The following is a 26,307-nucleotide window of genomic DNA, read 5'->3' as shown; positions in this document are numbered from 1 at the left end:
GAAGGAATGGACTATTGACTTTCTTTCATCTGGCTAGAACCTGGGGTCAAGGGACCATTTGTTGAGCATCTACTATGTGCTGGGCAGAAAGTGTGACATCATCACATTTACTCCCCTCAACACCATTATACACATAGTGAGACTCCAACTCTACAAAGTATAGAGAAATTAGCCCTGTGGTGGTGCACACTTGTAGTCCCAGCTACTCTGGAGGCTGAGGCAAGAGGATCGCTTGAGCCCAGGAGTCTGAGGTTGCAGTGAGCTATGATGATGTCACTGCACTGTAGCCTGGGTAACAGAGAAAGACTCTGTCTCAAAACAAAACAAAAACAAAACCAACCCCATTTTACAAATGCAGAAACTGAGACTCAGGTTGGGGTAAGGACCTTGCCCAAGGGTAAACATCTGGTAAGTGGCTGAGCTGGTTAATTCCATGTACCAGACAGGTTGTCCCCATTGTCCTGGGAGAGCTCAGAGCTGACCTGGGGCCCTCCTGTGTACTCACAGCTACCTCTCATCCGCTTCTCAGGAGAGCCAGGGGCCTGGACACCAGGTTGGGGGACTGGGGGTCAGGCCGGGGTGGGCAAGGATGAGGAGTGGGGACAGAGGCTGGCATGTGGGGCACGGGAGTGAGGCACGGACTTACTGGACGTGGCTGCCAGGGCTGCAGTGTGCGGCGGGGTGTCCCCTGCTTTGGAGGGGTGTTCGTCCCTGCGGGGAGAGTGCCAGGACGGAGGCGAGCGGGGGCGCCCTCGCTCGGCGGGCGCAGGTGTGCCGAGTGCCATGACGACTGCGCCGCGGAGCCCCCTCCCTCCCTTCGGCCCGGCGGGCGGGCGGCAGAAGCGAGAGGGCAGCCGCGCTGCGCGGGAGCCTCAGCCCCGGCCGCCGGCGGCTGGCTCGGTCCCCGAAGGCAGCGCGAGCCGGCCAGGGGCCCGGGCCTGGAGCGCACGCCCCCCGCCGCACCGACCCGCGGAGCTCAGAGGCAGGGGCGCTGGCCGGCCAGCAAGTGCCCAGAGACCGCCCCTCCGCCCCTGCCGCCTTAGGGGCCGGAGACTGTCCCGGAGCCGGCAAGAGTGGGCAGCATGGAGGGTGAGTGACCCCCGGACTAGGGATGGGGGCGGAGTGGGGTACTGAGTCCGGAGCAGTGGGCCGAGGGAGAGGAAAGGGGCTGGGGCGGCTGATCACCGATGGCTGCCCAGAACCAGACACTGTGACACTCTGTGTGTGGGACAGAGACCAAGGGACACTGAGAGAGGGAGAGAGAAAGACCTGGGGGCGCTTCTATGTCCATGTTACCAGCGTGCGTGTGCGTGTGTGTGTGTGTGAGAGAGAGAGAGAGAGAGAGAGAGAGAGAGAGAGAGAGAGAGAGAGAGAGAAACAGAGGCAGAGAGAGGGAGGGAGAAAGATCCGGGGGGAATCCCTATGTCCATGTCGTTCGAGTGTGCACGCACACAGTCCCCGGTGTCTGAGCAGAGGATCACTGGAGACCAGGTAAGGACAGTTTGGCTATTAACTTTAGAGGAACTGTCATGATTTGGCCTGCTTGAAGGGGTGAGGGCAGTGGGAGAGATGGAATTCTAGAGATCTCCATGCAGAGAGATTCTCTCCCTGGGGAAAGGAGAAGGCACTATGGACCTAACCTCCAGGACTTTAAGAGATAGTGGGCCAAGACATAAGGCTGCTTGCTTCAGTATTACAGGGGTGTGTGTGTGGGGGGGGGGGGGTGTCCAGACCCCTATCTCAGCCATTGTGGGCAAGGGGAACTGTATTTAGGCTAAGAAAGTGAGGGTTGATTCACCAGCTTGCTAGGTGTCTTTGAGATAGTGCCTGAACCTTGCTATGCCACTGGTTACCCATCTGATGAATGGATGAACTTATATTCAACTGGCTGATGGCATATCTGTGAGGATAAAATAAGACAAGATGTGTTGTACAAATTCATCCCAGTGTGAGAAAGCTACTGTAAGAGGTAATAAAACCCTGAAATTCCAATAATTGCAAACAGTGCTGTCAAGAAAGAAGAGGGAGGTTTATAGAAAATCTTGGAAGGTTGCACTTGTAGCTTTCCAATGAGCTAGGGTTTGAAAAGCACACACACACAAAAGATGCGAGGAGGAATGCATAACCCGGGAGGGATCTGGAAGATTGGCAGGGTCTATAAGAATAGCGTTAGCAAAGCAATGAAGCTCCAGTGAACAGAGCAGGGGAAAAGTGGCGAAGACAGAGCAAAGAGCTTTCAGAGTCTAAGTAAGGAAGACAAGGAAGCTGCTCAGGGTTGGGGCTCGAGGGCGGGCAGAGTAGGGCACAGGCAATTTTACTTCAAATTGTGAAATAAAGAGCATGGGGAGGAAATTGAGATCCAAGATAGGCGAATGATAAGAAGAAGAGATCGAGCCACCTACCATGAGCTCACCCATTGAAGCCCAAACAAATGACATCCCAGGGACCGGGAGGAGTTTGCAGATGTAATCATTGCCTTAGAGGAAATTACAGAGAATGACGGAGGTGCTAGCAAGCTGAAAATGGGCAAATGTCCTGATTTTCAAAAAGGGAGGAAAGATAGATTTCTTACAAGCCTCTAAATTGCTCAGATTAGTATTGACTGCTATTAAAACTCCAGAAGAAATGATCAAACACATAGTGCGCACTTAGGAAACAAAAAAGCAATCACACATCTGAGAATTTTTTCAAAGGGGGCCACCTGCACGCTTGCAGACTGAGCCTGAGCATGTTCATCACAGTGCACAACCGAAACCATCTGGATGTCCGTAGATTAAGTAAATTAAACCAAAGATGAGACACACCTGCAGTGGCATACTGTGCAGACATTAAAAAGTGTGCTTAGGATTTTATTTATTGGCATGGAAAGATGGTCACTGCCTACTGTGAGTAATAAAAAAGGGTTTTGAACAAATAGGCAGTATGATCCTCTTTATGCAAAATTACATAGGTTTATCATCACGATATATATATATCTCAATGAGATGGTCACTAACATTTTTGGATTCTCCTGCTTCTTTAAATCATACCCTAAGACAAGGACTTGGGTTTAGGGAGTTTATTATTAGGGAGATGATGCCAGGAAGCAGAAATGAGGGAATGAGGAATGTGAGATAGGGATGGGAGAAAAAGCAAGAATTGGGTGCATTAATGGGCTAGTTTTAGCTGTGGGCAACTGGGGGGTTCTGTGCTGCTGAGGACTCTCTGAGAAAGGTGCAGCATGAACCTGAGATTTGCCCCACATGAGATGGGGCACTGACTGCTGTTTGCCCCTCCCCACTGGTTGGGTGTTTCTCCACTTCTGCAGTTCTGGGTTGTTCCTGTTCGTGGCTCTAGAGAAAGGAAAGCAGAGAGACCGCTGGGTGTGCAGGCTTGATGGGACTCTGAAAGTGCAAGGAACTGTCTACCCCAGCTGAAATCTTTGGGCTGAGGCCCTGGGGCAGGCAGGGAGCATGACAAATACATCAGCCACAGGGGCTGTCTCTGGGTGTGAGATTTCTGTGCTGTTTACTCTCTCTTTTGTAGTGCTCAGAACTGTTTTATAATAACACCTTTTCTTATAAAAACAAAACAAAAAAGTGTCTTCAGAAAGAAACAAATAACGTAGTATTCATTAGGAGCGTGTGTTAATACTCACAAGAATAAATCAAGGTGCTCAAACAACTCAATAGCAAGAAACAAAAAACCCAATTTAAAAATGAGCAAGGGACCTGAATAGACATTTCTCGAAAGAAGACATACAAATAGCCAACAGATATATGAAAAAATGCTTGGCATCATTAATCATTAGGGAAATGCAAATTAAAATCACAACGAGACATTATCTCACACCGGCCAGAATGGCTTTTATCAAAAAGAGGAAAATAAGTGTTGGCAAGGATACGGAGAAGAGGGAATCCTTGTACACTATTGGTGGGAATTTAAATGAATATAACCATTATAGAAAATGTTCGGAGGTTCCTCAAAAACCTAAAAATAGAACGATTGTGTGATCTAGCAATCCCACTTACCCCAAAATTTGAAATTAGTTTCTTGAAGAGATGTCTGCACCCCCATATTCATTGCAGAGTTATCCACAATAGGGAAGTTGTGGAGTCAACCTAAGTGTCCAACAGCCCATGAAGGGGTAAAGAACATGTGGTTTGTGTGCACAGTGGAATAGTATTCAGCCTTAAAAAAACAGAATTCTGTTATTTGCAACAACATGGACAGAATTGGAGAACATTATGCTAAGTGAAATAAACCAGGCACAGAAAGGCAATGCAGCATGTTCTCACATTATGTGGAATCTCTAACAATCAAACCCATAGAAGCAGACAGCAAATGGTAGTTACAGAGGCTGACGGGAGGAGTAATGGGGGGATGATGGCCAAAGAAAACATAATCTCGGACAGGAAGAATATGTTTTCTTGTGTTCTTTCTCTTTGTGTGTGTGTTCCCTCACACAGCATGGTGAATATAGTTTATTAAATAATAGAGTATGGTACATTTCAAAATAGCTAACAGAGTAAATGTCAGATGTTCTCACCACAAGCATGTTAAGTATTTGAGGTGACGGATATGCTGACTAGCTTGATTTAATTATTCCACATTGTATTCCTAAATTATAACGTATGTCACAAATTTATACAATTAGAAATTATCCATTTACCATAAAAAATTAGAACCTTTTTTTTAAAATCCCAAAAGAATAAAAGATAAAAATCAAATCAATGCATTTGGAGCAATTGTTCATCAGATACGACTGCTTGCTAGATGATTCTGTAACTCCATCCAGCTGTTGATTTTACATCGCTATTCACAAAGCTTGTAAGTTGTACAATAAATAATACTTCTGAGACAAATAAAAGAACAAATCAGGCTAAACTACCAAATTTCCTCTTTTGACTGAGTTTCTGAGAGGAAAAAAGATGAATTACAACAGTTCAGCAGGATGCTGCAAAGACCTCTCGTGAAAACCGCGTGCATTGATGGGAAAGCCGTGGGAAGGATGGTGGAGGACTGACACGGCGTCTCATTAAAGGCTTGATAGCAGCAGCCAAGGGATCCCTAGGACTCTGCTCCTGACATGATGTGAATTAATAATTTAGAGGGAAAGTAAGAGGCATGCTTGTCAAACCTGTGGATGGGAGCCGGAACACTACCAGATTCAAGATTTAAGGTTATCTTCAGATACTGGAATGCTGGATTGAAACCAAGCAAATGAAATGTAAATAAAATATAGACTCCTGAGGTCCAAAATATAGACTCCTATAGGTCCAAAAAAATCAATGGCATACATTTCAGATGGGGGCATCTGGCTTGTATTCTTAAGGAAAGTTACTGAGAGGGTCAAAACAGGTTGATGATGAGATAGGACTGGAGCCCCTCTCGCTGGATACCCTGGGATGCTGAGGTGAGGAAAAGGCAGGGAGAGGGGGTGATCCTGGGGACGGGGGCTCATTCTTGTTCGATATGGCTCCAGGGAGCAGAACTGGGGCCAGTGGGAGCAATTCAACTCAACATCAGGGAGAACTTTCTGTCACTCAGAGCCAGCCTAGAATCTGTCTCCTTACCAGTTCCTATGATCCAAGCTTCAACGAGGGGGCTGACAGGTCTCATTACTGACTTGGGGACAGAAGGGGAAATTCCTGGGTGGCTGGACCAAAACTATGGCCTGGGGTGGGGAGGATCTTTGAGGGCCCAGAAGCCTTTTCCCAACACCTAGAGAGAAACACTGCAGTTTGCCAAGCCCCCTGCAGAACTGACAGGTCCAGCGGGGCAGGAATACCCATTCACCTTCCCCACTGGGCCTTGACTGTGATGTTGTGCTTGGGGACAAGTCAGCAGAAGGACAGCAAATCAGATCCACTCCCCATTCCAATCCCAGCCCGACCCTAGTCTAGTGGCTGCCTGGGAGCCCCTGGTGGCCTCCACAGCTGTCTACCCAGCCTGGGAGCTCCGTGGCTGAGACGCCCTAGGCTGGGAGGATGTATGCCCGCACTGGCTGGAGGTGGGCACACCGATGAGGAAGCGGCCATACAGGGGAAGGAAGTCACTGGAAAGAGAGGAGAGAGGAGCAAGTCAGCTGGTGTCTCTCCAGCATAGGACATGGTAGCATCTTGGAGGTCCAGGTGGGTGCCACTTTTCCATGTGCCTTGGAAATGGTGCTACCAGAGTTGCTGTGCCCTGTCCTTTGTCACAAAGCATTTCATTACTCTGGAGCCACCCAACCAGCCTGGGAGGTGGGCAGGCAAACAGCATCACCCCCATTTAACAGATAATAAAACTGAGGCCCAGAAGGCACAGCTTATAGATAGGTCTGCTTGTTCTTTCTGCACAAATGGCCTAGATTCTGAGAACACTGTCGGGCTGCAGCTACCCAGCTTTGTCCTGAAGACCTTCAGCACGTTCCTGTTTGGCTAGGAGTGAGGAATGGGAGGGGTCTCAGCTGCTGCTGGGGAGGCAGAGGCCAGATGTGTGCAGGTCTGGTTCTCACTGGGGCATGGGCTATCTGAAGGCAGTCTGTCCTGCTTCCAGCAGTGAGTTGAGGAGGTATACTTACGGTGAGGATTTCTGCCCCAATCATTGTATGGTCCATTCTATTGCAAAAAACCCAGGCTGTTAGAGCCAGGAGGAGAGGCTTGCATAAGCATCTGCTCAACTCTGATTTTACAAATGAGAAAACTAAGGCACAGTGAATAGAATTGATAACATCACTAATTTGCCCCAGATCTATTTAAAATACAAATATAGAATAATTAAATTCAGTCTCTCTTTCTCAAAAGCTTTTTGCTACTCTCATTAATAATTGAAATTGTATCATTAGAGCTTTGCTGTTTTTTGATCTAAAGCCTGACTCCTTTGGAAATGCAAACACCCAAAAGAGACACAGCACTTTGTTATGAGTCATTTCCTCATCCATGTGAACAAGTTCATCAGAATCTTTTCTAAAAGAACATCCTGCTAGGGTTAGGGAGAGAGAGAACATAAGTAACCTGTGACAAAGACACTGAGACTCTGGGTGGTGAAGCCTTGCTGGAAAGTATTGGGTGGAGGAGGAATGAATCTCAGAGGGGTTAGGTGTCCTCTTCCACTACTCCTCAGTCGAGCCTAGGGCAGCCCTGGTTCAGCCTCTCCCCACGGTGTGCCTGCTTCTTCAGGCAAGATTTTAGATGACACATACAACATTCTTGGTGCCAGCCTTGTAGCTGGAGCCTCAGGGAGACAAGGTCTCCCCCAAACCAAGCGTCCCTACTTGCTGCTAATGGACACTGGAGGTCTTTACAGGTGACCTGAAAATACCCAGAGAGGAAGAGAAAATGGTTGGAGGTGGCAGAGCCAGCCCGGGGGCTCAAACTCAGACCAGGTCTTCTGTCTTATTTGATGGACTCAGAATCCTGGAGTCAAGCAAAACCTGGAGGTCCACCACTACTGCACCCTATATTCTGAGAGCAAGTATCTTTGTCTCTGAGCTTTGAATTTTGATTTTTCTGTGAAATGAAAATAATGCTCCTTTCCTTGTCAAAGATAGCTTGATGTTGTATGAAATATATTTCAACAACAATGGAAACAGTATCTATCAAAGCCTACGGGATATAGCTAAAATAGTGCTTAGAGGAAAATTCATAGCCTTTAGTACCTAAATTAATTGTCAACATTCATTAATTGTCTATATATTCTAGGCCCTGTGCCAGATGGTGGGAAACATTCCAAGCTGAACTAGGCATGGCTTCTGCCCTTAAGGTGTTTCTGTCTTAGTGGGAGGGAAAGAAACTCTATGCCCAGCTGAAGCAGGAAGTGAAATGTGACCAGCACTGCAGGTAGACTAACCACGCAGACCCTGAGGGAGCAGACAGCCATAGAACCCAGAAAGGGAGCTCCAGGGCATATGTTTAGCCTTACTAAAAGCAAGAGAGAGTAAAACCCCTTGCCCCCTTTCCTTATTTCTCCCCTTCCCCCTTAAGCCTCTTCTGTCTTCACTTTTTAAGGCCTGGAATTCCTTTAAGAGGACTCAGAGTAGAGGCTTAATGTGTGATAAAGGTAGTTCAGTTTTCACTGAGAGGTAAATGACTTGTATCAGAAACTTTCCTGAATACAGGTTTTGATGGGTAAAACCACAGAGCTTCTGGAGGAAACAACGAGAAATAAAAAGGCCTCAGAGTAGAAGAAGGGAAAGTATAAAAAGGGGCTTATTTGGGGGCTCCTGTTGGCTGCCCCAGGAATTCTGCCCTCCAAATCTTTGGCCTTTGCCAATCCAAATTATTCTTGGAAGGCCTGCCTGTTTTTACTCACCCAGAAGGGGCCAGGCTTGCAAACTCCATGTTGCTGTGGTGAGTGCCTGGGGATGGGGTGGGCTTTGGCTCAGCCTGCAGGAGAAGCAGTAGGAGACTCCAGGTTTCAGAAAGCCTCCTTCCTCAGCGATCTCCCTGCACATCCACTTTTCACTGTCCTGAGCAGTGCTAACAAAGGCTTTGCCTAGGCTTGCTTCCTTGAGAGCAAACCCAAGGGAACTGGGAACTGGAAGCGCATTGTGACCCCTCGGTCCCCCACAGCTGCCTGGAAGATAGCTAATACAGTCAAGAAGGAGCCTGTCGGGCTGTGGAGCCCTTTGGAATTTACTCTAATACCTCTGAGCCTGGTAACAGCCCACTGGGGTAGGAAGAGGCAAGAAGCCCTGGTCATTTACATTTGAAAGCCAAGGAGGACTCAAGGATGAAGTAGATCTCCCCAGTTCACATGGGGGTACCAAGAGGTGGCGTGGGGGCTTAGGGTCCTCTATCATCAGTCCCCAAGCCACCCCAAAGTCAATATACCTCTCTTTTAAAACTGTATGAAGTAGTTTTAAGACAAGTCCCCAAACTTCTCTTTCAAACCAAGTGGCCCACCCCCCAGCCCCTCTTATATGTAGTGAGTGACCACCACTGGGCCAACTCTCAAGGCCAGGCTTCCTGATTCCTAGGTCAGCGTCCTTCCCTCTCTGCATCAGCAAGGTCCCTGAGCAAGATCGCATGGCCTGTTAAGAGGCAGCACGTGTGCTGGGGAGCAGAAACCTTGAGGGTCTGTGGTGCTACCCCTGCCCAGCCCTACCCTTTCCACTGTCCCTGGGGTTCTGACAAGGGACTCCACAGACTCCTAGGATGTCCAAGGATGATTAACTTTAAGGTTACAAGCAACAGAAACTGATGCTGCTGGCCGGGCGCAGTGGCTCACGCTTGTAATCCTGGCACTCTGGGAGGCCAAGGCCGGAGGATCGCTTAAGGTCAGGAATTCAAGACCAGCCTGAGCAAAAGCGAGACCCTGTCTCTACTAAAAATAGAAAGAAATTATCTGCACAACTAAAAATATATATAGAAAAAATTAGCTGGACATGGTGGCGCATGCCTGTATTCCCAGCTACTTGGGAGGCTGAGGCAGAAGGATTGCTTGAGCCCAGGAGTTTGCTGTGAGCTAGGCTGACGCCACGGCACTCTAGCCCAGGCAATAGAGCCAGACTCTGTCTCAAAAAAAAAAAGAAAAGAAAAAAAGAAACTGATGCTGCTAACTTAATCAACAATGGGGGTCTACTGGAAGGGTGTGGGCAGGTCGCCAAAAGGAAGAAAAGGCTGCTGGCCTCCCCCTTACTAGGACCCAGAGGCGAATCCAAAGCAGAAGAGGTCTGATTGGCTGTCCTTTGGCCAGAAGTGGGTGCAGACTCCTGATTGACAGTCCCTCAAAAGCGGCATGCAAGGAGGAGGGCTGACTCCCCAAGGGAAAAGCCTTCAAATGCGTTGGATCCCCTCCCAAAAAGAGCACTTGATGTTCGACACACACTCGCGGGGAGTAGTGGGCATCCGGGGTTTTGGCTCACCCAGCATCTTTGCCAATCTGATTGATGAAAAAATTACCCCGACGTTCTTTTAAAATTGCATTTCTTAGGTTAGAAATGAACTTGAACTTTTTGTTTCGTGTGGTTCAAAGCCATTTGCCCTGCTGTGTGCTTTGTGCACTTGGCAGCGCTCCTGCAGTGCTCTTCAGACTCAGCAGGCCCGTGTCCCCAGCGGGCGCCCGGGAAGTGGCCGCGCTCCCGTGTCTTACCGACGCGAACCAGCAGGTGGCGCTGTCGCCGAAGCCCTTGGCGAGAGGCCTGTGAGGCAGGGAAACGCCCAGACCGATTTTAAGTACGTTCCTCGTGGGGTTGTTTTTTCTGTCACACGTCTTTCAGGCTTGTGCGGGGGCCCAAACTAAGAGTCTCACAAACGATCACGCTCACAGCCATTGTGCAATTTCACACTGTCGGTGCTGCTGCTGCTGCTACGCTGACTCCTGCCGAGCGCCGTGAGCAGCGACGTGCTCCATCCGGTCCCTTTCACACACCGTCTCCCTGAACCCGCCCCAGAGTCCCCTCCCCGGCAGGTGTTAACGCAGCGCCGTTTTACCCACGAGGAGTCTGGTTTCCAGAGAGCTGACATGACCTACCCGACCCAGGAAATGTCTGTGTTTCTATTTCAAAGATGCCAACGCCGAGTTCCCGCAGAGGCGAGGAGGCAGGAAGGACGGCTGGGACTTCCCAGGCCGCGCCTTATTCCCAGGTCTTTGGGGCAAGTCCTTTAGCTCTGCGGTTCTCAGACTGGAGTGTGCCTTGGAATCATCTGGAGGATGCTTTACAATTTAAAACAGAGATAGTTGGGCCACAGCCCCTCTGAGTTTCTGGTTCCCAAGGTCAGGAATGAGGCCTCAGAATTTCTAACAAGTTCCAGGGGATGCGGATGCTTCTGGTCAAGGACCCCACTTGGAGAACCACAGCACCCCAGTCTTCTCTCCCGCCTCGGGCTTTTAGTGGCCCAGAGCTTGGTCTCTGAGGTCCTCAGAGCGCCCTGGAGACAACCATTATTGCATCCTAAGACCTCCTGGCAGCTCCCCCAGGAGGGGAATGGGTTCAGCAGATGAAACTTTCATGGATGTAACTGCAAGGGCACCTGGCAGATCCCAGAAAGGCCAAGTCTAAGGTGTCAATGAGGTCTCTAGCTGCTGGCATGGAGCCCATGGGGGTGGGAGGATGGCCTGCTTCCAGTCCACGGGAATTGCCAGGGATACGAAGAGTTTTCCTCCTTGAGAAAGGATTAATGTGCAGTGCTGGAACCTGGGCTAAGTCTAGAGCCGACGCCCAGGCTCAGCTGAGGCTCTTGAGATGGGCAGGGTCACTCCCAGACACTTCCCAGTGACAGACTTTGGAATATGAACTCACTTGAGGGCCAAGCAAAGGGCAGTAGGGAAAACAGACCAGAGTCTAGCCTGAAAGGTTCTGGAAATTTCCTCTGCCTGTTCGCACCCACAGATTCCCCCAGACATGGGAGCTGACTCAGAGTTGACTTTGAGGCTCAGCTGCCTGGGAAGCCTCCCTGCAGCCACTGTGATGAGAGAAGCCTCCCTTGGGGGTTCTTCCGGAGGGCCTGGGAAGGCCTTCCACACCTGCACTGCCTCCGTGGAGTGGGACCTGTCCCCCGGTGTCAGGATCCACCTTCCTTCCTTTTCTCCTTCCTACAAATGTGTATTCATTCCACAACCACTGATTGTTTGTTGAACCATTTACTTTGGACAGGCACTGACAAGATGCTGAGGACACTGCCGCCAATAAGACGGGGAAGACAAGGCCCCTGCTCTCTGGGAGCTCACTTTTAAGCTTGGGGAAAAAGACAATAAACTTGGAAACAAATAAAATATTGACAGGTTGAAGAACATAAACAGGATGCTGTGAGAGATAATAGTGGGGCACCTACTATACAGGTAGTAATCAGGCTGGGCTTCTATGGGAAGACCACACTACACTGAGAGCTAAAGCAGGGGAAGAGCAAAGGTCCTGGGGTTGAAAGAAGCAAGAGTCAAGAAAGTGGCAAAGTGGCAGGAGTGTGATGGGCAAAGGGGAGAGTAGCACTGGATGAGGCCAGAGAGATTTCAACAGGGGCGAGACCATGCAGCGTTTTGCAGGCCATGGTGAAAAGCATGGATTGTATTGAAAACGCAGTGAGGGGTCTAGGGCAATGATCATTAGTGGCTGCTGAAAAAATTAGGTCAAAAGCTGATGGGGATCATGGCAATGGAGGATCAGGCTGACATCCCCTGAGCTGACTGATCAGTCTTAGCACTGCAAAGAGAGAGTCCACCAGACAGACTGATCCAGCCTCTAGATCTAACTGCAGGGCACAGAGAGCAGAAAGTGTAACAGGACATCATGAAGGAGCAGTCAGCACAATCCAGGCTGCAGGAAACTCTGCAGAACAATGATCCAGTCTATGTGACAATAGACTGCAGAGGGGAAAGAGACAGTGAGGGAATCTGTAAACTAAGAGCCCTGAGAGCCACGCCCACCAAGTGCAATACTGGGATGGAGGCAGATTTTATAATAATGGATCATAATGAATCACACTTCTACATCCACAACCCTTTGGCAATGTCGTATTGCTGTTCTTCCTATCAAAAAGTGAAACTATTTCCCCACTGGCTTGAATCTGGGCTGCCCCTACAACTTACTTTGGCCAATAGAATGTGGCAGAAGTGAAGTTGCGAAAATTCCGGAGCCCAGGTCTTAAGAAGCCTGTGGCTTCTTCCCTTGCTCTCTTGGAAACTTGAGACCACCAGTTTCTGAAGAAGCCCAGTCTAGCCTCCTAGAGGATGAGAGGCCACGGGAAGGAAAACTGAGACACCCCAGCCAATCGCCAGCACTAACCACCAGCCATGGGTGGAGCATCCTGGACCTTCCAGGCTCAGGCGAGCCAGCAGATGACGGCAGCTGCGGGAGTGATCCCAAGAGAGAACTGCAGAAGGACGACCCAGATTGCCAAGCCATGGCGCCACACCACTGTATTTTGGGTGGTTTGTTGCATCATAATAGTTAATAGAAATGGAAATTTTGTTTGGATTCTCATTTAAACAAACCAACTCCTTATAAAATTATGAAACAGAGAATTTTGAATGCTGGATGCTGGATATATGATAATATTATGACATAATTGTTAATTTTGTTAGGTTTGATGATGACATGATCACAGTTTTTTGGTTTTTTTTTTTGGAGTCCTTATTTTTTGGAGATATAAACTGAAATTTTTATGAGTGAAAGGAAGTAATGTCTAGTATTTGCTTCAAAATAATCCAAAGAGGGGTGGGGGTATGGATGAAACAACTCCTGGCCTTGAGTTGATAATTGTTGAAAGTACACGATGTATACGTGGGGGTTCTTTGTACTGTTCTCTCTACTAACAGTTAAACTTTATACTCATATAGGTTCACTATGATATTCTCTCTTATACATGTTTGACACCTGCCGTATTAAAATAAAGATGTTTGAGTGCGATTGGAAGCCCTTGGAAGGCCTCAGCAGGGGAGTGTCATCTCCTCCCACCATGCACAGAAGTTTCCGCGTCTCCATCTCCCCCGGCAGCGCCTCTGCCCCCCACAGAGTGTCCCCTGCTGCACCGGATGGTGCCAGCTCATCAGCCCTGCTCCCCCAGGGTGTCTCTAGCCTCCAGATCCCAAGCCTCCAGGCCAGTGGCTGAGCTCTGGTGCGACAGAAAGACCCCCTAGAGACTCTTCATCCCCTGGAACAGGCCACGTTCAGTCCCAGAGGTAGGCAGGAGGAGAGTTTGTGAGACAACATCATGAGTCACCCCAACTAATGACTTCCCATAAGAGATGTGGTTGGACACTGAGCCCTCCCTTCGAAACACTAAGGCCTGGTCCTGATTTAGAGATACACAGAGCAGGGCCGACTCCGCGGCATGGTGGTCGTGGGACCTCGAGCAAGTCACGGAACCCTTCTGGTCCCCATTTCAAATGAAGCTTAATACCTGACTGCTTACATCATGGGTGGCTTGGAAAGTTGAATAAAATATTAGACGTGGAAATGTTCAGTGCTACACGGAGGGAGCAGCTGGTCACAAAGACGGGAGGCGATGAAGGATGGGCTGTGGCCTTGGCTTTGGATGTTCTGGCGAATGTGTTGTGCCTCTGCTCCCTGGCCCTGGTCCACGTTCCCCTTTCACTCTCCCTTTCTCTACTGCATTCTTGCCTTTCCCGACCAAATTCCGTAAAGGAGATGAGGAGAAGGGGCACCAAAGGTTTTGAGAGGGTAACAGTGGGATCCCAGAAGAAAACAGGTGGTGCACTCAGAAAGGGTTTAACTGAAGAGAGTTTAATGGAAGGCTTTACAGAGTTGAGATTGAGGGCTAAGAGATCTAGCAAGAAATTCGGAAGCACCTGGGCACTAGCAACCATGGGAAGCTGTTAGCACCTGCAGGCCTGTTGGTGCAAGGAGAAGGAGCAGTGCTGCTGTAGCCTGGCAAGGGCTACGGCCGTGGGAGAGAAGTCATCCAACAGGAGCGAGCTGTGGCCACAGAAAAATCAGACGCCGGCAGAATTGGGCAGGCAGGGAGGGAGTCAGCAGACCAATACCTAGACCCCTCTCTCCTGCCCTGCCGTCCCCTTCCCTGCCTCCCGTTGGCTGAACTCAGCCAGAGGCCGGGGGCAAGGGAACCTGGGTCATGCAGTTCTTAGAGGGCAGCCTCTGGGGCACAGGGCAGGGCCAGGAAGGACGGAGCCTCGATGGGGGTGGTGTGTGGTTAATGGAGAATCACCGACATTGGGGAAGGAGTTGTGGACAAGATGGGGTGTGATGTAAGAGATCAGGGCTTACGTGGTTGTGGGCAGAAAGCCCTGGATCAGTGCGTGGTCAGGGTTTGGCACATGAACGGTCTCACCAGTGGTGAGAAGTCAGTCATCTTTTCTTGGCCCAGGGTCCTGACCCATATGCTCTTTTGGTCCTAGCAGAGCCCTCCCAGCCTCCCAACGGCAGCTGGCCCCCAAGTCAGAACAGGAGTAATGCTGAGGCCGCCCCGGCTGTGAACCTCACCTTCTCCTCCTACTACCAGCACTCCTCCCCTGTGGCAGCCATGTTCATCGTGGCCTATGCACTCATCTTCCTCCTCTGCATGGTGGGCAACGCCCTGGTCTGCTTCATCGTGCTCAAGAACCGGCACATGCGCACCGTCACCAACATGTTCATCCTCAATCTGGCCGTCAGCGACCTGCTGGTGGGCATCTTCTGCATGCCCACCACCCTCGTGGACAACCTCATCACTGGTGAGTGTGGGCAGTGGGCTGCAGGGGCGCCCCCACCCCCACTTCCACTCCTCAGCTAAGGCCCGACATGGAAGCTAGGAAGACAGAAGTCATTGCTGGGCTGACTTCTTGGCCAAGATGCCATTGTCTGAAACTCTCAAGACAGTCTGATGGCTGAGGGATTAGACTAGAAATAACAGACACAATGAGTTGCCCATTTTCACTGTGCCAGGCATTCTATGGTACACCCTTCATACGTTATGTTAATTAACCCTAACAACAATCTCAGGAAGTAGGCTTTTTTATTATCCCTGTTTCATGGATGCGGAAACGTGCTCAGAGTGGTCTGTAGTTACACAGCTAAGAAGTGTCCAGGCCCACAGTCCCACACCTATTTCTCATTACTGTTGTGTACCAGTCAGTCTCCCTCTTCCATGGATAGAACCAGAACCGGTGGTAGGGAAGCAGGTTTCCTCTGAATGAGAACCTAAAACTCTACTCATTTGGGGTGTTCTCCCACAGAAGAGAGCCCTGCCTTGTAGGTAATGAGCTCCCTGTCACTGAGAGTATCTAAGTAGGGATTGGTTGGCCACTCAGGAGGGATTTGGTAGAAGGTATTGAAGCAGAGTGAGACCACCTGACCTCTAAATGCCACCTGTGCATCCTGCAGATGTCAGAATGCCACCACTGTCATCTCTCATGGGATTGGCCTTTCTTGTAGGATCGGGGGTTCCTCTGACCTGAGACTGCAGGTGGGGAGGGGCTGGTTTTCAGAGCTCTGGAGATACCTAGAGGTCTGAGCCTGTAGATTCTGAGCCTCGAGCTACCAGCAGCTGCCTGGAGCTCGGGATCCAGGGCCTGGACAGCCCCGTCGGGACTGACCTGGGCCAGAGCAGCCACAGCCTGTGTTCCTGTAGGTTCCAGGACCCGGGAAGTGAAGCTAGGGCAGAGGCAGCACCCCTTGGCAGTACTGGCTCCGCCTGGGGGAACATTTACTCTCTGCTGAGTCTCAGACTCCTCCAGCGATGCTGAACATAAACTGCACGTCCTTCTCCTTCCCAAAGCACAGACACACATGCGTACTTACGCACACATGTGCAGAGATGCACACACATGCATGTGTGCACACACACGCACACACACCAGCCAACAGTGATAGGGTGAGGCCACTAGTTGGTTAAGGTGGTGTCTGCCAGCCTTTTTCATGCACCTACATTTTAAAAATTGTTTGACAAGTAAAATATTCACATGGTTTAATCGTCAAATTCTCCCAAAATTATCTGGTGAAATCTCTCTCTTCCACCTCTGTCTTCTGGCCTCCCAGCTTCTCTCCTGGGAAGAAACCAATGTTGCCATTTTCTTGTGTCTCTTTTCAAAAATACTTTACATGAGTACAAACAAATTAAGGAAATTCTAACTTCCCAGTCAGTTCTGTATCTTTACTCCCCACCCCAACTTAAAAATATATCATGTATGTTATAAATGATTCATTAAAATCAACTTACATGTTATTCCATATTAGTAGATAAGAGTTTCTCATTCTTTTTATGACTGTTTAGAATTCTATTGTATGGATATACTACAATTTATTTTTGATGGATATTTAGCTTGTTTCTAAAAGAATCTTCTGCAATTAAATAAAACTTCATACAACTTCTCTTCTTTCTTTCTTTCTTTTTCTTCCTTCCTTCCTTCCTCCCTCCCCCTCTCCCTCCCTTTCTTCTTTCTTTCTTTCTTTCTTTCTTTCTTTCTTTCTTTCTTTCTTTCTTTCTTTCTTTCTTTCTTTCTTTCTGAAAAAGTGTTGAATTATTCATGTACACAGTTCATGGCACTATGTGACTTAACTCTCTTGGGAGATCCCTTGTTTATTTTTTGTTTATTTATTTATTCCTTTCTATACCCTACCCCACTCCACATCCCTTTTCTGACTCACAGGAAGCCATTCTATTACATTTAATTTGTGTCTTTTTGTTTGTATACATTCTTAGAAAATGTGCCCTGAACATGTGCACATTTTACATTTAAATATTTTTGTTAAGGTATAATTTAACATATGATAAAATTCACCTTTTTTAGTGTACAGTTCCACAAGTTTTGATGAACACATAAAGTCATGTAGTTACCACTACAATCAGGATTTAGAAGGCCAGGCACAGTGGCTCATGCCTGTAATCCTAGCACTTTGGCAGCACAGGCAGGAGGATCACTTGAGCCCAAGAGCTTGAGACTAGCCTGGGCAACATGGTGAGACCCTGTCTCCATAAAGAATTTAAAAACTTGGCCAGGTGTGGTGGTGCATGCCTATAGTCCAGCTACTCAGAAGGCTGGGGCAGGAGGAGAAAAGATTTAGAACAATTTCATCACTTCAAAAAAAACAGCCCTTTGTCTCTTTGTAGTTGGCCCCTCCCTCCACCTCCTGGCACCATGGATCTATTTTTTGTAGGGACAGAAAGTATAGTTTTGCTTTTACAAGAATGTCATATAAACAGAATCATACAGCATGTAGCCTTTTAAATCTGGTGGGATTTTCTTTTCTTTTCATTTTAATTTTGAAATAACTTTAGACTTAAAGAAAAGTTGCAAAACTAGTACAGAGAGTTCCCATGTACTTTGCACCTACCTTCCCCTAATGTTAATATCCTAAATAACCATAATACGGTGATCAAAAGCAGGAAATTAGCATTGATATGATACCATTAACTAGCCTGCAGACTTGATGTGAATTTTACTAGTTTTCCCACAAATGTCCTTTTGTAGTTCAGGATCCAACCCAGGATGACACACTATATTTAATAGTTATTTTTCTTAGTTTCCTCCAGTCTGTGAGAGGTCCTTGGTCTGTCTTTGTCTTTCATGATCTTGACATATTTGAAGAGCACTGATCAGTTATTTTGCAGAATATTGTGCAATTTGGGTGTGCTTTCAAGTTAACATTTTTCCTTTTGGAATTTGTAAGTATCTTACGAGGTGATGCTTTGAGACTATGAAAATGTCTTATTTCTCATTATACTTTTGCCCACTAATTTCAGTGTCCTGATAGTTCTTGCCTATCACAATTATTATTGTTGTATTCCTCAGTGATGATTTTCTACTTACATCATTCCTACGACATTTATTCATTGGGATGCTACTCTATGGGTTATAAGCCAATAATACCATTATTTATTTTGTTGTTTAAATTGTCCTTGTTTTGGCTATTTCCAGTTGACTCCTGTGTTCTTCCAACATCCTGCCATGATTTTTTTTTTTTTTTTAGTATTTCTTTACTTTCTGGCACCACAAAATGTTCCAGGATCATCATGTATGTTTCCTGTTCCATCTCTGGATTAATCATTTCTCTAAGGAGCTCTGGTTCTTTTTACTGGAGAACAGTATTTAGAAACCAAGATCTGGGTTCCAGGTGTGCTCATTGCTACTGGGATGTCATCTAGGCCTTCTCAAGGGACAGAGCTAGGAAATATATGTATAGTAACACAGAGATATGAAACACACGTCTTTATTGCTGTATCTGTCCATCCGTATGTCCGTCTACACATCATTTACACATACAGATGGTAGATTTCAATTATTTATTTTTTGAGTATGTAAGACACTGATCTCCCCTTCAGTTTTCTCATCTGTAAAAAGGGGACAGTAGTAGTAAGGTTGTTGTGAGGCTTGGATGAGACAGTGCCTGGGACCTCGTAGCTGTGCAGGCAGACAGTCAACATGGGGGGCGCTGTTGGTGAAGGGAGGGCCCCTTCCTCCAGAGAGGACTCCCATTCCAGGAACAACAGACAAGAGTAAGGTGGGGCCTCCAGGCCTAGAGGGACAGAGACACCAGGCAGTTACCAACACGTAACCTCAGGACCCAAGATGTGACCAGTGATGTGCTGCAGTGCTGAGGGCAGGTGGGGCCAGGTCTCCTGACAAGGCACAAGCCCAGGGCTCAGAGTAATGACACTGGTAGGAGGGGCTGGACTGCTTATACCTCTCCCTGCCTGGGAGTCAGGATTGATTTGTCCTCAACTTTGGCTGCTACTGAAATCCCCTGGGTACATTTTAAAAATATTGATGTCTGGGTTCCACCCTCAGAGATTCTGATTGTAATTGGCCTGGCATGGGCCTGGGTGTTGGTTCGGGTCAAAGTTGTCCGGGTGATTCTAGTAAGCAACCACTGGCCTAGGACCTGGGCAGGGCTGGATGGATCTAAAGCTCAGTGTTAGAAGTCATTGGTCAATAGAAAGAACAGCTGTCTAATAGTCCTACTGTCCACAGGTATGTGGGCTGGTCAGTTCCTCATCCCTGGACATGTGCAAGCAGAGGCCAGGTGACCCCTAGCAGGACATGGAGGCAAGATACGAGCTTCAGAGGGGACCTGGCTTGGACAGCCCCAGGTCTCTGGCTCTTGGTGGGTGGACATCTCTCACTCTCTGGGGCCCTCTGTCATTGCAGGATGGCCCTTCGACAACGCCACATGCAAGATGAGCGGCTTGGTGCAGGGCATGTCTGTGTCGGCTTCTGTTTTCACGCTGGTGGCCATTGCTGTGGAAAGGTGAGAGGTTACCTGGCTGGATTGTCCCTGGGCCAGCTGGGGCCCGGCACAAAGAGGAGCCACTGCCTCTAATGCTGGGCTAGCTAGAGGTTGGGGCTACTCTGTGCTAGGAGGGGCTAAATCCTCAGCCATAAAGGGAAGGGTTGTGGGCCCAGCAGACCTCTGGACTTAGGGGACCTGCTAAGGACACCACCACCGCCTTCTGGAAGGCCTGGAATAGCTCCTGAGAAGGTTTAATAGGGATTACTGGGGCCTGTGCAGACCTTGAGAGCAGTCCTTGTTTCCCAAGCAGTAGGACTCCTGCCACCGTTAATTCTGAGCCAGGGAGTGGGAGCTAGGTGAGTAGCTTACAGGGCAGGCCTCGGTATGGTGGGGGAGGAAGTGGTTCTCCTGCTCCTTCACTCTACCTCGCTGCCTGCGTGCTGGCCCCTGGCAGTCCAGGTCTCACTCAGTCCCCAGCTCGACCCCTTCTGGGCTTTCAGCCTCAGATTCCATCAGATTCTCTGAGAACCATGGATCTGTTAATGTGGCCGGAGGTATGGAATGGAGCCGGGGGCAAGGAGGCTTTGCAAACTGTAAAGCACTGAGCCCATGAGTCTTCCTTGTTGCACTGCAATGAGTCCTCCTCCCCTCAGATCCTTAGTGGTGTAAGGGCTCCCTCCATGTGCTTTACCCTGGGGAGGAGGAGGCAGGCAGGTAAGCTAGAAGTGTCCTCATTGCTGCCTAACTGGATCATGGTGGGTAAGTCACTTTACTCTCAGCCTCTATAGTCTCATTTGTAAAATGGCAAGTACCTTACAGGGTGGTTGAGAGGCTTCCGTGAGCTTCTGCACAGTTCCTGGCACAGAGTCCAAATTCCAGCTGTTAATATCCCTTGTCCTCTCCCCAACATGGGCACTCTGTAGCCCCGCCCTTTCTAGAATCTAGTGTTCTCATCCACCTCTGCCCTCATAGAACCCAGTATTTTTTGTAACCCAGTGAAGTAGGCAGCTGGGATGATGGCACTGGGTTCCTCTGTCCACAAGGCCACTAATTAGCTAGGTGATGGGGGAAGTCCATCCCCTTCACTGACTTTGTTTTGTTATTGTCATTGAATGATATGAGAGTTTGCAACCTTTCCCAGTGGTGTCTGCAATATTCTTCAAGACCCACTTCCTCCAGGAAGCCTTCCTGGACTACCCCAGGATTCTCCTCCATCCATTAACTGCTATTGCACTTATAGCTAGTACTTGCTTTAAGAATTATTTCTTCTCTGGACAGTTCTCAAGTGTGTGCTGCTATGAAGCCAGAAGGTCAAAGGCATACAGGTTGAGACTGCAAGGCTTGAGTTAGGCCAAGGAAAGAGTAGGTAGGCAGGAGGGCAGGACACAGTTTAATGAAGTGGAAAAGGCACTGGGCTGGGAGTCAGCTCTTGACCTATGTTCTAGAGCAGATTCTGACCCTAAATGGCCATGTGACCATAAGAAACTCCCTTCATCTCTCTGGGCCAGGTTCCCTCTCCATTCAACAGGTAAGCTTCACTAGACAGTCTTCTATTTCTGGCATCAGTAGATGAGGAAAGATATTCTGGGAAGTTGGAGCCCCTCTTTTTCTCACTATTAAGCATTCAAAATGTTTCTAGAAGTGTGGTAAATGTAGCCTCACTTAATCTTCTCAACCACCCTACAGAGTAGGTCATATTATTGGCCCCATTTTACAGATGAGGAAACTGAGGCTCAGAAAGATTTTTGGGTAATTTGCCCTTCTGGTTGGTCATGCATTCATGCATAAACACTCCCCAGGAATACTGAGAAGAAAAGGCATGCACTTGTTCTCAAAGAGCTTGCAGTCGAGCAATTGCCTTTGAACCACACTGTAAGGGGGAGGTTCCATCTCCACCTACATATAGCAGCAGTTCTCAACTCCCACTGCACATGAGAATCACTCCAGGAACTTTTTAAAAAAATCAATACTAAAACCCCTCCCTAGACTAATTCAATTAGAAACTTTGGCCCAAAGAAATAAGAACAGCTTTGGGTTTTTTTGTTTGTTTGTTTGTTTGTTTTTAATGCTTCAGGAGATTCTAATGCACAGTGAGGGTTTACACCTACTGGTCTACGTGGCATAGTGAAGCAAGACAAATCTAGGTTCAAGGCTGGTCCCTGCTCCGTGGTGTGTGACCTTAAGCCAGTTGATTAAGGCCCCTGAGTCCCAGTTTCCTCAATTGCTGCTGAGACATCCTAATGAGGAAATAAATGATACTGATTTGTCCTAACATGGTGGAGATACTGACAGAAAGACAGCGTGTCATGTAGGCTCCACATCTGACCTCCCAAGGTTGCCTGGAGAATCCATAAACAGCTTGGAATTGTGTTCTTTGATACACCTAATTGGCTCAGGGACAGGCTGTGCGGCCTGAGCGCTCTGCTAGCTGCTAGCTGATCAGTTTACCCGCAAAGGTGCACAAACAGGATTACTTGTTCCCACGCTCTGTGCAGCCTCCTCCTCCCCTCTCTCGTAAACCCCGTCGTTGCCTTTGTTCCTTGACGCCCCAGCCGGAGGAGCTGACTCCCACACAGGTGAAAAGCCGATGTGCTTGCTAAGGAGCCCGGCTGACGCTCGAGCTGTTCTTTCGGCCGCGTTGGGCGCGAGGGTGGATGCCAGGGACCCGCCCCCCCGGCCTCGCCCAGACCCCCGCCTCTTCCCCGCCGCAGGTTCCGCTGCATCGTGCACCCCTTCCGCGAGAAGCTGACCCTGCGGAAGGCGCTGGTCACCATCGCGGTCATCTGGGCCCTGGCGCTGCTCATCATGTGTCCCTCGGCCGTCACGCTGACCGTCACGCGTGAGGAGCACCACTTCATGGTGGACGCCCGCAACCGCTCCTACCCGCTCTACTCGTGCTGGGAGGCCTGGCCCGAGAAGGGCATGCGCAAGGTCTACACCACCGTGCTCTTCTCGCACATCTACCTGGCGCCGCTGGCGCTCATCGTGGTCATGTACGCCCGCATCGCCCGCAAGCTGTGCAAGGCGCCGGGCCCCGCGCAGGACGGCGAGGAGGCGGCGGGGAGCGGCCGGCGCGCGGCGCGGCGCAGGGCCCGGGTGGTGCACATGCTGGTCATGGTCGCGCTCTTCTTCACGCTGTCCTGGCTGCCGCTCTGGGCGCTGCTGCTGCTCACCGACTACGGGCAGCTCAGCGCGCCGCAGCTGCACCTGGTCACCGTGTACGCCTTCCCCTTCGCGCACTGGCTGGCCTTCTTCAACAGCAGCGCCAACCCCATCATCTACGGCTACTTCAACGAGAACTTCCGCCGCGGCTTCCAGGCCGCCTTCCGCGCCCAGCTCTGCCTGCCGCCCTGGGGGAGCCACAGGCAGGCCTACTCCGAGCGGCCCGGCCGGCTCCTGCGCAGGCGGGTCTTCGTGGAGGTGCAGCCCAGCGACTCCGGCCTGCCCTCTGAATCGGGCCCCAGCAGCGGGCCCCCCAGGCCCTGCCGCCTCCCGCTGCGACATGGGCGGGTGGCCCACCATGGCTTGCCCGCCGAGGGTCCTGGCTGCTCCCATCTGCCCCTCACCATGCCGGCCTGGGACATCTGAGGTGGCCCAGGGAGGGCAGGCCTGAGCGGACATGCGACACCTGGACGTGATAGCAGCCTGGTGTGGGATTAGAAAAGGATGCATGGTGCGTCCCTCTCCAAAATAAGGCAGAGGGCAGCCGCTGGGGATGCCTTCACCCTCAGATGGAGGGAGGTGAGGGGGAGGCCTCTATGTCGTATCCCTTCTGTGTGGTAGACAAACATCATCTCATTAGATTCACTGAACGCTTTGGAAATAGGTTTTCTTATTCCCCTTCTACAGATGCAAAAACTGAGGCCTGGGTAGGCGAGGTGAGGAGTCCTAGGTCTTTCAGCTGGAATCTCATGCGAGCCTGTGGGACTCTAACTCCTGTATGGTTTTTGCCGTCTCCAGCGGGCTCCAAAAGGGCCCATTAAGGTGGAACATAGTGAACTGTTTAAATCCTAATTAGACAGCTGGGAAGAATTTAAAAAACAAAGCCTGCCTGTTCCTTAATGCTTTGTGTCAACACAGCAGAGTCTCTTTTGTTCTGTTACTGAAGCGCCTCCCCTGTCCCTTTCCTAGGAGGACGTGGTGTGCCCCTCCTGCCAGCTTTAATATGTTGATTTGTCTCCTTTGTTCTAAAAAATGTCCGGGGCCATTCTCTTCCAGGATGTCACAGCTGAGCAGCTTTGGACAGCGTCCTGGGGAGCCTGCTTCAGTTGCAGGGTCATCTAGGTCTTGCACTCAGGGTCTGAGCTAGAGAAGGGAGGAGGGGACTCCCTCCCACCTCCACCACCCAGACCCAGCAAGAACTCACCATGTGACAGGCAGCTGCAAGGCCATATGGAGGTGTCTGTTTATTGACTCATGGACAAGGAGGAAGGGAAAGCAGAGTACCAGCTTCTCACCTTTGGAAACACATCTGTTCACTGGACATGCAAGTAGGAAGCCTTCCCCAAGGCCTCTCCCCTCCTGGCTTCCTGCGAGGGAGAAGATCGCCAACCAAAGCTGTAGCCAGGGTGCCCTCTGGGGACTCCTGAAAGACACACACTAAACCCCTCCCCAGCATGGATGACTTGTGTACCCAAAAGCAGGTGGAGACCAGGTGATCCCAGATTTGCTGCAGCTTTCACCTAGCAAACCTGCATCACCTTGAAGAAATGAGGCTTCTCTCCAGAGGATGCGAGAAAAATGGGATCGCCTCATGTGATGCTTGCACAGCCCCAGTCATCTGCAGTTAACGGGACATTTTTCTCCTCACCTCTCTAGAAAATATTGTGTTGCTAAACATTTAGTGAACAAAAAAGAAACATTTCCAGGGGTCAGGGCTCTGAGGCTCCAATTGTTTCCTTAATTGACACACAATGACAGCCCTGTTTAAATTCTGAGTATAGGAGCAGAAGAAAATTCCTAAGCAGTAGCACAATACATTCTCCAAGCATGTCCCCAGGCACTGTGTCATTTGATCCATACTAATGAGATTGAAGGAGATGTTGTTATTGCCATTTCACAAAGTAACTGAGTGACAAGGTCACAGGGCCACCGAGGGGCAGGATTTCGATTAGATTTGTCCTCTGATCATTCTTCCCACACTGCATGCTGCCTTTCAAGGAAGGTGGGCATGGTGGGGAGGAGAGCTGGAAATTCCCCCAAAAGTTTTTTGCCTAATGGTGAATCAGAAAACTCATAGACCCAGAATCCTGGCGCCCAAGCTCTTGATCTGGGAAATGAGAGTCTTTTGTGTTTACTCTTGTAATTTCCGCCCTGAGCTGTTCTGTATATATTGTCTATACCCGTGTGCTGAACAGGCTGCCACGGTCCATTATGACCCTGTCCTCGTTCGGGAGTCTGGGGTGGCCAGACTCAGAGAGGGTTGCCATCCTGCCCCTCAGTGATATTAGCTGGTGCCACGAATTTCTGGTGCTGTGTCAGTGCCATGTGCCATGTAGGCTCGAGAATTCCCGGCTATTTACTGTGAAAAATTTTGACTCCAGGCTCCGAAAATAGGCTGAAAAAAGGACTATCTCAAACCCAAAATGCCTGTCCCTGTGGCTGGGTAGGAGCAGTCTGAAGACACCATCTGTTCTCTCCTCTGCAGTGTGTTTCTCCTTTAGCATGGCCTCCCACAGCACAAAATCACAGGCTTTGGCGGGGGGACAGAGGTAGGGACCAAGCCACTCACCCAAGCCAACCTTTCCGTCATATCCCTTTGTTTTATTTCCCTCCAAAGATGCCATGCTTTGAAAGGTGGTAACTGCCCAAAAAACTGCATAGGTCACAATTCACATATTTTGCTGTTATTTTTATTTCTTTTAAACAATCAATCAGGCTGTACCTGTCCGTTCAGAGACTTGATCTGAATGATAACAGGCATGACTTGATGCTTTAATGAAGTAGTGAGGTCTCGAGGGTATGTGGGGAGTGAGTCTGTTTCTTTGTGGATGTAGTAAAATATACACAACAAAATTGACCATTTTAACCATTTTTAAGTGTACAGGTCCATGGCATTAAATACATTCAGGTTGTTGTGTAACCATTACCACTATCCATTTCCAGAACTTTTTTATCATCCAAACTGCAACTCCATACTCATTAAACAGTATTACCCCATTCCCCTTCCTGCCAGGCCCTGGTACCCACCGTTGTACTTTCTGTCGATTTTGATGACTCATACCTCATACACATGGGGAATCACATAGTATTCACTCTTTTGTGATTAGTTTCATTCACTTTAGCATGATGTCTTCAAGGTTCATCCATGTAGCATGTGTCAGAATTTCCTTCCTTAGAGATGGACGAAGTAGCTCATACCTGTAATTCCTGTGTTTTGAGAGGCCACAGTGGGAGGCTTGCTCGAGACCCAGAGCTTGAGACCAGCCTGGGCAACATGGTGAGACCCCATCTCTACAAAAAATTTAAAAATTAGCCAGGTGTAATGGTGTCCACCTGTAGTTCCAGCTACTCAGGAGGCTGAGGCAGGAGGATCGCTTGAGCTATGATCACACCATTGCACGCTAGCCTGGGCGACAGGGAGAGACCCTATCTCTAAAATTATTTCCTTGCTTTCAAAGGCTGAATAATATTCCATTGTATGGACATTTTGCTTATCCATTCATCTGCCAATGGACACTTGGGTTGTTTCACCTTTTGGCTACTGTGAATAATGTGTG

General features: G+C 49.2%; 1 protein-coding gene across 1 annotated transcript; it reads left to right on the top strand.

Annotated features, from left to right (window-relative positions):
* The first annotated feature begins 1,027 nt into the window (after window positions 1–1,027).
* NPFFR1 (neuropeptide FF receptor 1) lies at window positions 1,028–25,653 on the top strand. The gene is made up of 4 exons (XM_045569341.1): window positions 1,028–1,089; window positions 14,782–15,093; window positions 19,507–19,606; window positions 22,300–25,653. Exons 1-4 carry the CDS (start codon window positions 1,083–1,085, stop codon window positions 23,174–23,176), a joined length of 1,296 nt encoding a protein of 431 aa, XP_045425297.1. The 5' UTR covers window positions 1,028–1,082; the 3' UTR covers window positions 23,177–25,653.
* Window positions 25,654–26,307: the final 654 nt, after the last annotated feature.

The sequence above is a fragment of the Lemur catta genome, chromosome 14, assembly GCF_020740605.2.
Source record: "Lemur catta isolate mLemCat1 chromosome 14, mLemCat1.pri, whole genome shotgun sequence".
Lineage (NCBI taxonomy): Eukaryota > Metazoa > Chordata > Mammalia > Primates > Lemuridae > Lemur > Lemur catta.
Note: the sequence above shows the minus strand (reverse complement) of the source record. Positions and strands in the feature narration are given on the sequence as shown.

Bases quoted from the DNA above. Each gene is read 5' to 3' on its own strand.
- NPFFR1 (XM_045569341.1), top strand. The intron at 15,094-19,506 runs GTGAGTGTGGGC...CTGTCATTGCAG, and splicing joins CGTGGACAACCTCATCACTG to GATGGCCCTTCGACAACGCC. The intron at 19,607-22,299 runs GTGAGAGGTTAC...TCCCCGCCGCAG, and splicing joins GTGGCCATTGCTGTGGAAAG to GTTCCGCTGCATCGTGCACC.